We start from the raw sequence: 18,311 nt of genomic DNA, 5'->3' as shown, positions 1-18,311 counted from the left end.
CAGTTCATGAAGAGTGTGTGCATAGTGTTGAATGTGGTATTATATTGTTGTGTTGCTTTCCTCGCAACACTAAGGAAACAACAAACAAGGAGAACAACATGTTGTAACAATGGATATTATGAATATTTGGTAGCAGTAAAAATGAATGGTTTAATACAAATCTTGATATTCATGTATAGAAACATACTGCAATGTTTCCTATATGTTCAAGTATTCTAAGGTACCTGCAAGTGGCTCCATGCCCTGGTACTATCTCACAATGGCCCCCGTTCTGGCAGTAGTCAGGCTGCAGGACACAGATGCTCTGACAGGGCAGGCCGTCCAACGTCATGTACCCCGGGTCACAGAGACACTCAGCCTCCCGAGACCATCGGTTCACCACACAGTGAGAGAAGTCGTTGCATGCCAAGAACTTACAGGGATCTGCTTGATCAGCTGTTAAAAAAGGATGAGGAAGGGGGAAGTTTTCATGAAATACCAAAGTAGCTGTGAAGCTGTCTTTTCCCCCTTTTTAACAATCTTTTTTCTCAGGGAGGTAGTCAAAAGTGTTTGATTTGATTTTAATGAGGTCTTCCTCAGCTTTCTGTCTGCATTGAATTTGAAGGTTTAGCACTTTAGCTACTGAAAAGTCTAGCATTGATGGCCCATAACATTCAATAGATTTTACACTCTCACCAACTTATAGTTTACGGTAAAAGTGCTTTATTCTTTATAGCTGTAATAGTCTCAGTGCAAAACATGTTTTTATTCATTAGACTGTTACTACTGTATATTTGTTATGTATTTCATATTCTGTAAACCTCTTGAAATGAGTGCAACACTCTGCAGTGAAACATGTTCTGCGTCTGAAATGGCACTGTATTCCCTATCTATGGGCCCTAGTCAAAAGTAGTGCACTATAAATGGAATAGGGTGCCATTTGGGACACAACCAGGGCCTCGTCTCATACCAGGCTCTATGTCTAGAGAGTGACTGTCAATCTCAATGTTGAGTCTCATGGCAGCAGCGTTGCAGAAGTCTTCCAGGACACAGTGGACAGCCTGGGTCACGTTGTATGGCACTGACTTGGTGAACTTCATCTTGCTGTTGACTACAATGCTGCCATTCCTGAAGTTAAGAATCTCTAGCTTCTTGAATCCTGTTAGATTGGACTGGAGGTAAGGCAGCAGCTGGACAGAAACAGGAGAGAAAACCCAAAAGTGACTAAAGCGTTGAGGACAAATTATTTTCAATTGACATTTCCAATGTGTTTCACTTTTTTCTCTTAGGCATAGAAAGAGACTATTGGCCTTCACTTATTTTAACGACTTTCTAATAAGTGACATTTAATCACTGTCCGTAGTTACCAAGGGTTTTATACACTATTGTAGTGTAACAAAGCCCTGATACTCAAATCCTCTACTGACTGGTGTGGCAGTGTCCTGTTATTCAAAGCCATGAAGTGAAAATATAATACAACCAGGTCTAAGCCAGCACCTTCCCTCTGAGTTGAATAAACCATTTAAAAGTATGTAATTGCTCAGCTCCTGAGCATTGATCAGACAAGTCCGGGGGGCAAAAAAACGTCACCTTCAGTTAGTTATTTCTTTAAATTGGAAATATTGAATGTAGAACCGTTACTGGCAGGAAGCACATTGAAAAGTTTTTGGTCTTTAGAGGGCAACTTAGGACAGCTTTGATGCTGGTAGAGATATCAGGGCTTGGTAGTTCATCAGACTTTTGTTGTCAGCACAGCAATGTTCTTTATAGTTTTTCTCACTTATTGGTTTTGTCAAAGGGATTCAAAGCTACCATTTTAGACAAACAGAGAGCATAGCCCACTCTGCAATTATATGTTAATTATGCACAAATTGTGAGTGAAATGCCATATCTTTCGAAAATACATATGCTCAAGAGTTGGAACACCTTAAAGGTTGCCTACATACCTGCATAGCTGGGAATCTGATTCAAATTGAAACAACATTTAACTACTTTGCTTCTCTGTGTCCGTTGGGGTTGAATTGCGCCTATAAAGTAAAACACTGATTTGTATTGTAGTCAGAATAGTCAAGGCTCTACTTGGGTCATGTTTCAGAGGACGCATGACTCGACCTTCTCCTCTCCCGAGCCCGTTGGGGAGTTGCAGCGATGAGACAAGATCGCAATCACGAAATTGGGGAGGTAAATATTACACACAAAAAAAGATTACTTGTTATGAGTTAATTTTACAGTCCCTTGATGAAGTCGTTGAGAAAAGGTATTACAGTAGTTCTGTTCCAGCACAGGTCAGGGGGCTGTTTTCAGTGATAATGAAGCTGAGCGCCATTAGTGAGAGCTAAGTACATTCATCGATTCAATCGAATCACTTAAACACACTACAGACAGACAGTGAAGCAAATGCTTAGGTAAATGGTAATTTACCCAATTTAGTTTTTCCAACGTGTGAAATACATTTAACGGATTAGACTGTAATCGCTGAAAAGCAGTTCTTCCTTTCTACGTCATTGGTCAGTGATAATAAGTCAATGTAAATGGCCAGCTCCTTTGCCTAGTGATGGGGATCTGAAAGACATCAGTCAGTAATGTAAAGAGTGGCGAAGTAGTGATGGCGAAGTAGTGCAGTCCTGTTTCTGTCGTGTGTCTGTAAATAGCCTGTAAATACCCTGTTTTTTTTTGTATTTTTCGTACATATTTCCCTATCAGACTTTTCATCCTTCTACAAAATATACTTTCCTGCAACCCGCCTCACTCAATGTGGAACGGATTCTATTATTGACTTACCTTTTATCTAGAATCTAGAATCTCCAGTTGAAACTAGCTAGCCAGCTAACTAGCCACAGCTAGCGGTGTTTCACCCAGATCATTGGATTTTTCCGCGGGATTAATTTTAATCACTGGACATTGATCACCGGATATTCGGCCAGTATGCACAGCGCGTTATCGACCCAGAACATATCAGTTTTTCTGCCGGAATCACTGATTCACTGGACCTTTAACTCCGGATTCATCGCTACCAGCTGGCTACAACAACAACAAAACGGACGCTGTGGTCTGGCTAATCATCCCGAGCTAGGCCCATCTCCCGGCTATCTACCTCTCTATCAACCGGACGGGACCACCTAGTGTTGACACGGAGCCCCGCCGATCCTACACGACTGGTCTGCCGACGAAATCGTCTGATGTGGTTACGACGTTAACCACGAAGATTCCATCCATCTGCTAGCCCTGGCCCGTTAGCACACGTTATCCGTGGCCTCTTACTCACTAAACTGAACTAGCTACTGAACTAGCTACTTGCTATTAGCCACAGCTAGCGGTGTTGCACCCAGAATATTGGATTTTTTTCCGCGGGATTAATTTTTAATCACTGGACATTGATCACCGGATATTCGGCCAGTCTGCACAGCGCGTTATCGACCCAGAACATATCAGTTTTTCCGCCGGAATCACTGAATCACTGGACCTTTAACTCCGGATTCATCGCTACCAGCTGGCTACAACAAAACGGACGTAGCACACGCTAGCCGTGGCCTCTTACTCACTAGCGCTTCACCACCGGACCTTATGATAACTCAGCTATACAGCTGATATCTGCTGGACTGTTCCTTTTTACGGTACTACATCCTGTTTATGTTTAGCCTCAGCCCAAACATGGTTAGTTTATTGTTGTTTCGGTTATTTCTAATTGTACTATATCACTGTAGACCCCCCAGCCTAGCTAAACCTGCCTTAGTTAGCTCCTTTGTCCCTCCGCCCATACACTCAGAGACCGACTCAATTGATGCCTCTAGAGATACTATCTCTTTCATTGTTACCCAACGCTTAGGTTTACCTCCACTTTACTCATATCCTTCCATATCCTTGTCTGTACATAATGCCCTGAATCTTTTCTATAACACCCGGAAATCTGTCCCCTTTATTCTATGTACCCAACGCACTAGAAGGCCAGTTCTTAAAGCCTTTAGCCGTATCCTTATTCTAGTCCTCCTCTGTTCCTCTGGTGATGTATAGGCTAACCCAGGCCCTGTAGCCCCCAGTATCACTCCTACTCCCCAGGAGCTATCATTTGATGACTTCTGTAATCGCAAAAGTCTTGGTTTCTTGCACATAAATATCAGAAGTCTACTTCCTAAGTTTGAGTTATTCACTGCGTTAGCACACTCTGCCAACCCTGATGTTCTAGCAGTGTCTGAATCCTGGCTCAGGAAGGCCACCAAAAATTCTGAAATTTCCATCCCCAACTATAACATTTTCCGTCTAGATAGAACTGCCAAAGGGGGTGGAGTTGCAATCTACTGTAGAGATAGCCTGCAGAGCTCTATCATACTATCCAGGTCTGTGCCCAAACAGTTTGAGCTTCTACTTCTAAAAATCCACCTTTCCAGAAATAAGTCTCTCACTGTTGCCGCTTGCTACAGACCCCCCTCAGCCCCCAGCTGTGCCCTGGACACCATATGTGAATTGATTGCCCCCCATTTATCCTCTGAGTTTGTACTGCTTGGTGACCTAAATTGGGATATGCTTAATACCCCAGCCATCCTACAATCCAAGCTAGATGCCATCAACCTCACGCAAATTATCAACGAACCTACCAGGTACAACCCTAAATCCTTAAACATGGGTACCCTCATAGATATCATCCTGACTAACATACCCTCTAAATACACCTCAGCTGTCTTCAACCAGGATCTCAGCGATCACTGCCTTATTGCCTGCGTCCGTAACGGGTCTGCAGTCAAACGACCACCCCTCATCACTGTCAAACGCTCCCTAAAACACTTTAGCGAGGAGGCCTTCCTAATTGACCTGGCCCAGGTATCCTGGATGGATATAGATCTCATTCCGTCAGTAGAGGATGCCTGGTTGTTCCTTAAAAGTAATTTCCTCTCAATCTTAAATAAACATGCCCCATTCAAAAAATACAGAACTAAGAACCGATATAGCCCCTGGTTCTCCTCAGACTTGACTGCCCTTGACCAGCACAAAAACATCATGTGGCGTACAGCATTAGCATCAAATAGCCCCCGCGATATGCAACTTTTCAGGGAAGTTAGGAACCAATATACACAAGCAGTCAGGAAAGCAAAGGCTAACTTTTTCAAACAGAAATTTGCATCCTGTAGCACTAACTCCAAAAAGTTTTGGGACACTGTAAAGTCCATGGAGAATAAGAGCACTTCCTCCCAGCTGCCCACTGCACTGAGGCTAGGAAACACTATCACCACCGATAAATCTACAATAATCGAGAATTTCAACAAGCATTTTGCTACAGCTGGCCATGCTTTCCATCTGGCTACCACTAACCCGGCCACCAACTCTGCACCCTCTGCTGCAACTTGCCCATGCCCCCCCCGCTTCTCCTTCACACAAATTCAGACAGCTGATGTTTTGAAAGCGCTGCAAAATCTGGACCCCTACAAATCAGCTGGGCTAGACAATCTGGACCCTTTCTTTCTAAAACTAGCCGCCGAAATTGTCGCAACCCCTATTACTAGTCTGTTCAACCTCTCTTTCATAACGTCTGAGATCCCCAGAGATTGGAAAGCAGCCGCGGTCATCCCCCTCTTCAAAGGGGGTGACACTCTAGATCCAAACTGCTACAGACCTATATCCATCCTGCCCTGCCTTTCGAAAGTATTCGAAAGCCAAGTTAACAAACAGATCATCGACCATTTCGAATACCACCGTACCTTCTCCGCTATGCAATCCGGTTTCCGAGCTGGTCACGGGTGCACTTCAGCCACGCTCAAGGTCCTAAACGATATTATAACCACGATTGATAATAGACAGTACTGTGCAGCCGTCTTCATCGACCTGGCCAAGGCTTTCGACTCTGTCAACCACCGCATTCTTATTGGCAGACTAAATAGCCTTGGTTTCTCAAATGACTGCCTCGCCTGGTTCACCAACTACTTCTCAGATAGAGTTCAGTGTGTCAAATCGGAGGGCCTGTTGTCTGGACCTATGGCAGTCTCTATGGGGGTGCCACAGGGTTCAATTCTTGGGCCGACACTTTTCTCCATGTATATCAATGATGTCGCTCTTGCTGCTGGTGACTCTCAGATCCACCTCTACGCAGACGACACCATTTTGTATACATCTGGCCCTTCATTGGACACTGTGTTAACAAACCTCCAAACGAGCTTCAATGCCATACAACAATCCTTCAGTAGCCTTCAACTGCTCTTAAACACTAGTAAAACTAAATGCATGCTTTTCAATCGAACGCTGCTAGCACCCGCCCACCCGACTAGAATCACCACTCTCGACGGGTCTGACCTAGAGTATGTGGACAACTACAAATATCTAGGTGTCTGGTTAGACTGTAAACTCAACTTCCAGACTCACATAAAGAATCTCCAATCCAAAGTTAAATCTAGAATCGGCTTCCTATTTCGCAACAAAGCCTCCTTCACTCATGCTGCCAAACATGCCCTCGTAAAACTGACTATCCTACCGATCCTTGACTTCGGCGATGTCATTTACAAAATAGCCTCCAACACTCTACTCAGCAAATTGGATGTAGTCTATCACAGTGCCATCCGTTTTGTCTCCAAAGCCCCATACACTACCCACCACTGTGACCTGTACGCTCTTGTTGGCTGGTCCTCACTACATGTTCGTCGTCAAACCCACTGGCTCCAGGCCATCTATAAATCACTGCTAGGCAAATCCCCGCCTTATCTAAGCTCATTGGTCACCATAGCAGCACCCACCCGTAGTCTGCGCTCCAGCAGGTATATCTCACTGGTCATTCCCAAAGCCAACACCTCCTTTGGCCGCCATTCCTTCCAGTTCTCTGCTGCCAATGACTGGAACGAATTGCAAAAATCTCTGAAGCTGGAGACTCTTATCTCCCTCAATAACTTTAAGCATCAGTTGTCAGAGCACCTTACCGATCACTGCACCTGTACACAGCCCATCTGAAATTAGCCCACCCAACAACCTCATCCCTATATTGTTATTTATTTTGCTCTTTTGCACCCCAGTATCTCTATTTGCACATAATCTCTTGCACATCTAGCATTCCAGTGTTAATACTATTGTAATTATTCTGCACTATAGCCTATTTATTGCCTTACCTCCATAACTTGCTACATTTGCACACACTGTATATATATTTTCTGTTGTATTTCTGACTTTATGTTTTTTTACCCCATATGTAACTCTGTGTTGTTTTTATTGCACTACTTTGCTTTATCTTGGCCAGGTCGCAGTTATAAATGAGAACCTGTTCTCAACTGGCTTACCTGGTTAAATAAAGGTGAAATAAATAAATAAATTTAAAAAAACATAAAATGTAACTCTGTTGCTCTTTAATTTAGCCTAAATAGTAAGAAGGGTTTCAGCTTCATTTCCTATTCTATTTCTTTCCTCACTTGGGTGTGGGTGGTATCCTTTTCGCATTATATGACATTGGGTTCGGTACCCTGCAGTGCGATAAAGACGTGCACTACTCGTATCTCTTTAGGCCCGATTCAGACTTAGGAATTGTACGCCTTTCCTACGCACTTCTCAGTTGTTGGTATTCAGACTTACCTTATGCAGTTGTGTAACAGGCTTTACAGGCGTGGTTCCCTTGCTCGCGCTGAATAAATGTAATTCAACCGCTGAAAACCCTCCCACTTGCTGGCCAATAGATTTTCTCGTGGAGTTTTCATTCAGTAGGGGTTTCAGGACATTTATCTAAAGCCATCCCTTTAAATTTGGTGTACCTTTAATTATAATTTTTTCGACAGACTCACTAGAATATATGGAGAGAACAGTTCCGAATATTAGGATCAATGAAAGAAAGCCATTTAAATACACGCATATTCATCTCCTTTTCAGCTCCAATTGGTAGGTAAAAAAATACTCTGAACTTGTATATTATTTAGGGTTAGGAAAGTATTTATACACAAAATATATTGGTGATTCAAAAATACAGTGGTTTGATTCATCCTGAAAGTTGACATATTCAATTGTTCAATCCATTAAATATTGGAAGGTGAGAAAAGTGTACGATAGGGGTTGAACAGTAGTCCTATAAATCTACCCTAATAATCCTCACTAATCATGGAACTGTGATGACAACAGCCAAGACGTCGTGAACCATTCACCAAGCTCCAGGTTTAAACTGCTACGTATGGTCTGCATTCCATACCGATTCAAATAGGCTAAATGTCCTAAATTATTGCACTTGTAATACGTTAGCCTAATATGATCCCCTATTGCTTGCAATCCTCAGGAACAACCACACGAACGAAAGAAAAGCTACCGATAATTTCGGACATATAATTAAAATATTATAGAAATCATAAATCAACTCAGTAGGTTTGGAGTTATAATGTCATTTGCTCATGGCTACAGAAGCCTATAGCTTGGGTCGCCAAATTTAATCCCTGCAAGGTTATAAGGCCAGTATTTCATAAATGTCCCTGTGGAAAAGGTGATATGTTGATATGCTTCAGTTTGCTGCCATATGACTGGTTTCACATTTGTCTCCAGCGATCATAAGGTAAAATAGATCTAAAACAATTGTCATTTATTCACTACAGAGGGTAGTGCGTACAGCCCAGTACATCACTGGGGCCAAGCTTCCTGCCATTCAGGACCTCTATACCAGGCGGTGTCAGAGGAATGCCCTAAAAATTGTCAAAGACTCCAGCCACCCTAGTCATAGACTGTTCTTTCTGCTACCGCACGGCAAGCGGTACCGGAGCGCCAAGTCTAGGTCCAAAAGGATTCTTAACAGCTTCTACCCACAAGCCATAAGACTCCTGAACCGCTAATGAAATGGCAACCCGGACTATTTGCATTGTGTGTCCCCCCCCCCCCCCACACCCCCTCTTTTACACTCCTGCTACTCTCTGTTTATTATCTATCCATAGTTACTTTAACTCTACCAACATATGTACATATTACCTCAATTACCTCGACTAACCGGTGCCCCAGCACATTGACTCTGTACCGGTACCTTCTGTATATAGCCTCGCTACTGTTATTTTACTGTTATTTTACTGCTGTTTATATTTTTTACTTATCTATTGTTTACCTAACACTTATTTTTCTTAAAACTGCATTGTTGGTTAACGGCTTGTAAGAAAGCATTTCACTGTAAGATTACACCTGTTGTATTCGGTGCATGTAAAAAAAACTTCGATTTTGATTAGATTTTGGATTTATTTACAATCCCCTTATCCAAACAGTTTACTAATTTACCTAGCTCTCATTGATAGTGCTTTTCCATTTGTAAATTACAGTGCATGGAGAATGGTGTTATTTCTATTGAAACAATTATAGATGTTGTTCTACTTGGAACAGACAGGTTGCTCGACCTTATTCATTGTTTCATCGCGCATAAAGAATACAGCGTATCTGTAGACACACTTCCTCCACACCTTCATTTCTTTGATCTCCACCCCAAATGACTAGCGGATGAAAAGCATACTATTCTCATGCTTAAGTTCAAGGTCAGAATACGTGTAGAGAGAAATAAGGGGATTATGTTCCATTTACATGCACTTAACCCAGGTTGGAATTCCCCCCTTTATGAACATATTTCATTTTCACTCACCAGTTCCATAAAGGTGTTCTCGAGGGATCTGTATTCTGAAGAGCTCTTGTTGAAGAGGTCATCTGAGAACCTCATGTTGGTGACCCGTAGACTGAAGAACACCACCAGCTCCCTGCCCTTACTGGCCGTGGTCATGGAGGGCGTGGTCAGGTATCTCAGTGGTGGAGACGCTGTGGTCTCGAAGGGGTGCTCCTCAGGAGCCAGTGGGTATCCACTGGCCTCTGGAAGGTCAATGGGCTCTGTGCTCAACAGGTCCATTTGGTCAAGTTCGTCTGCAATGTCTTGCACACGCTCGTCCTCAGGTTCCGAGACCTCTACGACCTCCTCTTCAGCTTCTTCATCGATAACAACCACCTCAGGCTCCTCAGTATCCTCCTCCATATGCTCTAACTCTGAAGGTGACTCTGTTACATCTACCACAGGCACAGTGTCAGATTCTGCAGGTGGTGTTGGTGTATAGTCTGGGATGGGTTCGGCTGTCACTGCTATCTCCTCTTCACTCTCCTCTGGCAATGCAGCCTCTTCCACTTCACTGACCTCTGGTGTGTCATCTTTGTAATTGGAGAGGATATTTCAATAAGTCACTAACCATCACAAGTGTGTTTTACCCATACTGCAAATGCCTGCCAACTGTCCAATACATAATACAGTGAGGGAAAAAAGTATTTGATCCTCTGCTGATTTTGTACGTTTGCCCACTGACAAAGAAATGATCAGTCTATAATTTTAATGGTATTTTTATTTGAACAGTGAGAGACAGAATAACAACAAAAAAATCCATAAATATGCATGTCAAAAATGTTATAAATTGATTTACATTTTAATGTAAAGCATTTAAAGTATTTGACCCCCTCTCAATCAGAACGATTTCTGGCTCCCAGGTGTCTTTTATACAGGTAACGAGCTGAGATTAGGAACACACTCTTAAAGGGAGTGCTCCTAATCTCAGTTTGTTACCTGTATAAAAGACACCTGTCCACAGAAGCAATCAATCAATCAGATTCCAAACTCTCCACCATGGCCAAGACCAAAGAGCTCTCCAAGGATGTCAGGGACAAGATTGTAGACCTACACAAGGCTGGAATGGGCTACAAGACCATCGCCAAGCAGCTTGGTGAGAAGGTGACAACAGTTGGTGCGATTATTCGCAAATGGAAGAAACACGAAAGAACTGTCAATCTTTTTCGGCCTGGGGCTCCATGCAGGATCTCACCTCGTGGAGTTGCAATGATCATGAGAACGGTGAGGAATCAGCCCAGAACTACACGGGAGGATCTTGTCAATGATCTCAAGGCAGCTGGGACCATAGTCACCAAGAAAACAATTGGTAACACACTACGCCGTGAAAGACTGAAATCCTGCAGCACCCGCAAGGTCCCCCTGCTCAAGAAAGCACATATACAGGCCCGTCTGAAGTTTGCCAATGAACATCTGAATGATTCAGAGGAGAACTGGGTGAAAGTGTTGTGGTCAGATGAGACCAAAATGAAGCTCTTTGGCATCAACTCAACTCGCCGTGGAGGAGGAGGAGGAGGAATGCTGCCTATGACCCCAAGAACACCATCCCCACCGTCAAACATGGAGGTGGAAACATTATGCTTTGGGGGTGTTTTTCTGCTATGGGGACAGGACAACTTCACCGCATCAAAGGGACGATGGACGGGGCCATGTACCGTCAAATCTTGGGTGAGAACCTCCATCCCTCAGCCAGGGCATTGAAAATGGGTCGTGGATGGGTATTCCAGCATGACAATGACCCAAAACACATGGCCAAGGCAACAAAGGAGTGGCTCAAGAAGAAGCACATTAAGGTCCTGGAGTGGCCTAGCCAGTCTCCAGACCTTATTCCCATAGAAAATCTGTGGAGGGAGCTGAAGGTTCGAGTTGCCAAAGGTCAGCCTCAAAACCTTAATGACTTGGAGAAGATCTGCAAAGAGGAGTGGGACAAAATCCCTCCTGAGATGTGTGCAAACCTGGTGGCCAACTACAAGAAACGTCTGATCTCTGTGATTGCCAACAAGGGTTTTGCCACCAAGTACTAAGTCATGTTTTGCAGAGGGGTCAAATACTTATTTCCCTCATTAAAATGCAAATCAATTTATAACATTTTTGACATGCGTTTTTCTGGATATTTTGTTGTTATTCTGTCTCTCACTGCTCAAATAAACCTACCATTAAAATTATAGACTAATCATGTCTTTGTCAGTGGGCAAACGTACAAAATCAGCAGGGGATCAAATACTTTTTTCCCTCACTGTACATTATCCTGCTTTATACTGAATGTGTAGCTTCATTCCCTATATGACTGCAGGAATGAAACCGTTCCAGACGAGCCCTTCATTTCTGCCGGGGCCATGCAGTGAATATTTGTCTGATCTATTTAACAAAACATTCATCAGCAGGCAGCACAGCACTCAGTCCAAATATAGACCATTAATATATCTCATTCCTGGGCCGGACTGTAATTATTAGCTGTAATGCAACTGCCCGCCTCTATCGACGAAATGCATTGCTTTAAATGTTTAATTATGCATGTTGTCTGTTCTTTACTGGACTAGAACAGCCTTTATAACCTGCATTACTCACCTGTTTCTTCCAGAGTATCAACAGCTTCCTCAGGATAGATGTCCACATACCCAGGGTATTCAGGCAACAGTTCCTCCATGTCCTCCTCAGGTGACTGGTCTGCTATTGGCACAATATTGTCCTCTTCAACAGGATCAGTTTTCTCTCCAAATAGAGTGTCCTCTAAAGAATCCACAGGTTGGATGATTTTAATTTCTTCAGCTGGTGGCTCACTAATATCTTCCTCAGGCTCCAGTTCTTCAACTACCTCTTCCTCAGTCTCTGGTTCCTCAACTACCTCTACCACAGGCTCTAGTTCCTCAACTACCTCTTCCTCAGGTTCTAGTTCCTCAACTACCTCTTCCTCAGGTTCTGGTTCCTCAACTACCTCTTCCTCAGGCTCTGGTTCCTCAACTACCTCTTCCTCAGGTTCTGGTTCCTCAACTACCTCTTCCTCAGGTTCTGGTTCCTCAACTACCTCTTCCTCAGGTTCTGGTTCCTCAACTATGTCTTCCTCAGGCTCTGGTTCCTCAACTACCTCTACCTCAGGCTCCTCAACTACCTTTTCCTCAGGTTCTAGTTCCTCAACTACCTCTTCCTCAGGCTCTGGTTCCTCAACTACCGCTTCCTCAGGTTCTAGTTCCTCAACTACCTCTTCCTCAGGTTCTAGTTCCTCAACTACCTCTTCCTCAGGTTCTGGTTCCTCAACTACCTCTTCCTCAGGTTCTAGTTCCTCAACTACCTCTTCCTCAGGTTCTGGTTCCTCAACTACCTCTACCTCAGGGTCTGGTTCCTCAAGTACCGCTTCCTCAGGTTCTTTTTCATCAACTACCTCTTCCTCAGGTTCCGAGAACTCAACTACCTCTTCCTCTGGTTCCTCAACTACCTCTTCCTCAGGTTCTATTTCCTCAAGTACCTCTTTCTCAGGTTCTGGTTCCTCAACTATGTCTTCCTCAGGTTCTGGTTCATCAACTACCTCTGCCTCAGGCTCTGGTTCCTCAACTACCTCTTCCTCAGGTTCTAGTTCCTCAACTACCTCTTCCTCAGGTTCTGGTTCCTCAACTACCTCTTCCTCAGGGTCTGGTTCCTCAAGTACCGCTTCCTCAGGTTCTAGTTCATCAACTACCTCTTCCTCAGGTTCCGAGAGCTCAACTACCTCTTCCTCTGGTTCCTCAACTACCTCTTCCTCAGGTTCTATTTCCTCAAGTACCTCTTTCGCAGGTTCCGAGAGCTCAACTACCTCTTCCTCAAGTTCTGGTTCCTCAACTACCTCTTCCTCAGGTTCTGGTTCCTCAACTACCTCTTCCTCAGGCTCGGGTTCCTTAACTACCTCTTCCTCAGGCTCTGGTTCCTTAACTACCTCTTCCTCAGGCTCTGGTTCCTCAAGTACCCCTTTCTCAGGTTCCGAGACCTCAACTACCTCTTCCTCAGTTTGTAGTTCCTCAAGTACCTCTTCCTCAGCTTTTGGTTCCTCAACTACCTCTTCCTCAGGTTCCGAGACCTCATCTACCTTTTCCCCAGGTTCTGGTTCCTCAGCTACCTCTTCCTCAGGTTCCGAGGTCTCAACTACCAAGACCTCATCCACCTCTTCCTTAGGTTCTGGTTCCTCAACTATGTCTTCCTTGGGCTCTGGTTCCTCAACTACCTCTTCCTCAGGCTCTGGTTCCTCAACTACCTCTTCCTCAGGTTCTGGTTCTTCAACTACCTCTTCCTCAGGTTCTGGTTCCTCAACTACCTCTTCCTCAGGCTTTGGTTCCTCAACTACCTCTTCCTGAGGTTCTAGTTCCTCAACTACCGCTTCCTCAGGTTCTTGTTCCTCAACTACCTCTTCCTCAGGTTCTGGTTCCTCAACTACCTCTTCCCCAGGCTCTGGTTCCCCAACTACCTCTTCCTCAGGTTCTATTTCCTCAACTACCTCTTTCTCAGGTTCCGCGAGCTTAACTACCTCTTCCTCAGGTTCTGGTTCCTCAACTACCTCTTCCTCAGGCTTTGGTTCCTCAACTACCTCTTCCTGAGGTTCTAGTTCCTCAACTACCGCTTCCTCAGGTTCTTGTTCCTCAACTACCTCTTCCTCAGGTTCTGGTTCCCCAACTACCTCTTCCTCAGGTTCTATTTCCTCAACTACCTCTTTCTCAGGTTCCGCGAGCTTAACTACCTCTTCCTCAGGTTCTGGTTCCTCAACTACCTCTTCCTCAGGCTTTGGTTCCTCAACTACCTCTTCCTGAGGTTCTAGTTCCTCAACTACCGCTTCCTCAGGTTCTTGTTCCTCAACTACCTCTTCCTCAGGTTCTGGTTCCTCAACTACCTCTTCCCCAGGCTCTGGTTCCCCAACTACCTCTTCCTCAGGTTCTATTTCCTCAACTACCTCTTTCTCAGGTTCCGCGAGCTTAACTACCTCTTCCTCAGGTTCTGATTCCTCAACTACCTCTTCCTCAGGCTCTGGTTCCTCAACTACCTCTTCCTCAGGTTCTGGTTCTTCAACTACCTCTTCCTCAGGTTCTGGTTCCTCAACTACCTCTTCCTCAGGCTTTGGTTCCTCAACTACCTCTTCCTGAGGTTCTAGTTCCTCAACTACCGCTTCCTCAGGTTCTTGTTCCTCAACTACCTCTTCCTCAGGTTCTGGTTCCTCAACTACCTCTTCCCCAGGCTCTGGTTCCCCAACTACCTCTTCCTCAGGTTCTATTTCCTCAACTACCTCTTTCTCAGGTTCCGCGAGCTTAACTACCTCTTCCTCAGGCTCTGGTTCCCCAACTACCTCTTCCTCAGGTTCTATTTCCTCAACTACCTCTTTCTCAGGTTCCGAGACCTCAACTACCTCTTCCTCAGTTTGTAGTTCCTCAAGTACTGCTTCCTCAGGTTCTGGTTCAACTACTTCTTCCTCAGGTTCCAAGACCTCAACTACCTCTTCCTCAGGTTCCGAGACCTCATCTACCTTTTCCCCAGGTTCTGGTTCCTCAGATACCTCTTCCTCAGGTTCCGAGACCTCAACTACCAAGACCTCATCCACCTCTTCCTCAGGTTCTGGTTCCTCAACTATGTCTTCCTTGGGATCTGGTTCCTCAACTACCTCTTCCTCAGGCTCTGGTTCTTCAACTACCTCTTCTTCAGGTTCTGGTTCCTCAGTTACTTCTTCCTCAGGCTCTGGTTCCTCAAATACCTCTTCCTCAGGTTCTGGTTCCACAACTACGTCTTTTTCAGGTTCTGGTTCCTCAACCTCTTCAATCGGAAGAAGGTTAAAATCCTCTTCAACTTCAAGGTCCTCTATTGCTTCAGTGGCATGCTGATCTGTGATGGCTGAGAGAGTCGTCACAGGTAATCCAGGGTCAGATACCTCTTCCTCAATGGCTGTGGCTGTGGTGAGCAGAATCTGAGTGGTTGGAGTAGGCTCAGTCTCCTTCTCAACAACAGCCTCCTCCTCTGATATCAAGTTAGGAAACAGTTCAGCTGGCGTATCAGTTTCTATACTTTCTATTTCAGGAGCGGAGGTAATATCCAAATCCTCATGGGGTAAAACAGGGTACCCATTAGTAGGGACTAAATTACCAAAAGGTGGCTCAGGGTATCCCTCAGCAGGAGGCGTTGGGAAATAGTATCTTACAAGCTCACCAGTTCCCTCATCAATGGCATGAATGGTTTCAATCATGTGTGTGATAAATGGCACCTCTTCCTCTGGTTCAGTTGTTGCTTCAGACTCACTCTCAGCAATGTACACTAATTCATCACTAGTATCCTTGTAGATGTAGGGCACATCACCTCTCTCTGGTGATGCTCCTTCTTCTTCTTCTGGAATATCTGTAGAGTCCAGGAGGGTGACAAGAGAATTTTCCTTTTCCACAGTGCCAAGTGGAACATCCAGACGAGGCTTCTCCACAGCAATCTCTGGCTCATCTGTGAATATTTCCAGATCGTTGTGGAAAGCTGGCTCACTGGACTGTTGATAAAAAAGACAAAAAAAAGCGTGTTGATGCAAAGTTAGGTATTTTACCATAGGTAGTCTAGATTAATAAGCCAGTACTTACATCTTCAATCACTTCCTCAACAGCTTCCTCAACAGGTGTTGTAGTTGGTGGAATCACTTTTACTGTGGAAAGACGTACAAAAACAATGCAAAACAAGTATTTCACAAATATAACATAGCTTATTCACAGTGATTTGGCTACCTGGTTCAAAGTTTAATGACTGTAGATCCACTGGCAGAGAGGCCTCTTCACTCAAAGCCTTGGCCACCATTTCCCGCAGGCTGGGCACAGCTGACGCTGGAGTCCCTGTGTCATCCTCTGAAATTGTCTGAAAGACCAGAGAATAGTGCACTGTCACTCCTCCAGGTCTGAAAAAGAAGAATATATTGTATGAGAGAAAATAAGAGTAGTTGGTGATTACTGAATTATACAGATCTATATACACTTTAAGCAATTAACTAAATAAACTAAAAACACAGCATTCCCCTGGCAGGTTTAAGAATTGGAGAGTCAAGATACGAGATCAATTGAAAAGTAGTATACTTGAAATGCAGAGCATGGAAATCCACCCCTTTTTTCTTGCAGATTTTAATGACACTATCAAAAATGTATCAATATTCAGCTCTGTCAATGCAGAAGCCGGAGGGTAAACAGATTAGTTCAATGGGATTTTGATTGAAATGGTAATGATACATCAACGTTGATACATCCATTTCTTTCCTTTTTGTTTTTGTGAATACTGAAGATGCGAAGGTCGAATGAGTTGTGTATCCTTTATCAAATTAGTGAAGCGGGCTTGAGCCACTAACTGGCATGGATGTTATTGCTTGTGACAGCATTGGCCACCACAGGGCCCGCAAATTAGGGAAGGGAGGAACTCAGCAATTAATCTATTCACACAGGGCTTTGCATTGCTCTACTACTTGCCTTCCATCCTAAGATGAAGAAGTCTATGAAAACCTTGTTAACCCTAAAGGGATACTTCGGGATTTTGGCACAGAAGGGGAAAAACATGAGTCCCAGTTTCAGCTGATTTTGTTACTCATTTCTCAACAGTGTCCCTGGTTGATGTATTGACCCATCATGGCTGCAGTGCACAAACAGCCGAGTAATAGAGCTCGCCAGCTTGTAGTCCTAAAAACCAGAAATGATTTACCTCTGGTTTGTTCAGCCATTCCTATGGGTTAAATGAATGGGGAAAATCAGGTCTGAGTTTAACACAGGCTTATGAGATCATATATGTTTTGTTCTATGAGATAATATCAGTCAGTTAACATGACCTTTATGAATTATGAAGCCTTTTTTTTTATGCTTCAAAATTCACAAAAAGTGATGTTAGCTGATGAAGATTATAGCATAGAACAAAACGTATATGATCTCCTAAGCCTGTTTACCACAGACCTTCTTTTTCGGCCTTTATAAAAAAAAACTACAAAAACTCAATTTTGACATACGCTTTGTTCAACGAACCATGGCAGAGTTAGTGCCTACAAAAAGACGCCATTACTCTCTATTAATCTATTACTCTCTATTGCCGAGTTGCTGTTTGTTTACGGGTAAATCCATTTGAATTCAATCACTTTTTTAAAGCAGCCCTTTTGATTTGAACGAAACCTTCCATCCATATTTGCGCTTTGTAGAAGTGCTCAGAAAGTGACTTTTTGGACCTGAATGCCAAAACATTCAAGCGATAAAGATGCTCAAAGTCGACCCATTTTGCATACCTCACCATACCATGAGACATTCATGTCTTCATCACTGGAAAATATAAATGGTTGAGGTTGACATCATTAGAAAGCTCACAAATAGGGTTGTCAAACCATTGTATTATTTATGTATTTATTTTTATTTATTTGTATAAATGTCTTTTTTTTTAGCTTAAACATCAATTATCTAAAATATATATGGGGGATTGGAAATTATGTAGACGATTACATACATAGAAGTCACAATCTATCTGCAATGTTAAAGCTGATCTAAACGCTTCAACAATTGTTTTCATATTCGCATATGTTGTAGCTTAGACCCTATTTTACATCATCTGAGGTTTTTGTGTTGTGCCCACCATCGGTTGAGACACAACATGCTCTTGAATCCATGGTGGGTGTCATGTTTTGGCTAATAAATGTACTGAAATGGGAATAAAATTGAAATTTCAACTTTCAAATGGTACCACAAAGATGGTTGGAGGTCCACACACATCAGAGAAGGTTGACTTGAATGGGAATATCTGTTGTTTTAAATTATACTCT

At 43.6% G+C, this 18,311-nt stretch overlaps 1 protein-coding gene across 1 annotated transcript in view; it reads right to left on the bottom strand.

Moving 5' to 3' along the window:
• The window catches only part of LOC311107151 (interphotoreceptor matrix proteoglycan 1-like), a gene marked incomplete at both ends in the record, with an annotated part of 41,924 nt that overhangs the window by 3,715 nt on the left and 19,898 nt on the right, over window positions 1–18,311 (bottom strand). The window contains 7 exon segments of the mRNA XM_084149648.1: window positions 225–435; window positions 950–1,169; window positions 9,536–10,086; window positions 12,122–12,728; window positions 15,315–16,031; window positions 16,120–16,181; window positions 16,261–16,427. Of these exon segments, the coding sequence (XP_084005774.1) occupies window positions 225–435; window positions 950–1,169; window positions 9,536–10,086; window positions 12,122–12,728; window positions 15,315–16,031; window positions 16,120–16,181; window positions 16,261–16,427 (2,535 nt within the window).

Source organism: Coregonus lavaretus, assembly GCF_964263955.1.
Source record: "Coregonus lavaretus genome assembly, chromosome: 31".
Classification (NCBI taxonomy): Eukaryota; Metazoa; Chordata; class Actinopteri; order Salmoniformes; family Salmonidae; genus Coregonus; species Coregonus lavaretus.
The sequence above is the reverse complement of the archived record's forward strand: the minus strand, read 5'-3'. Positions and strand labels throughout refer to the sequence as shown.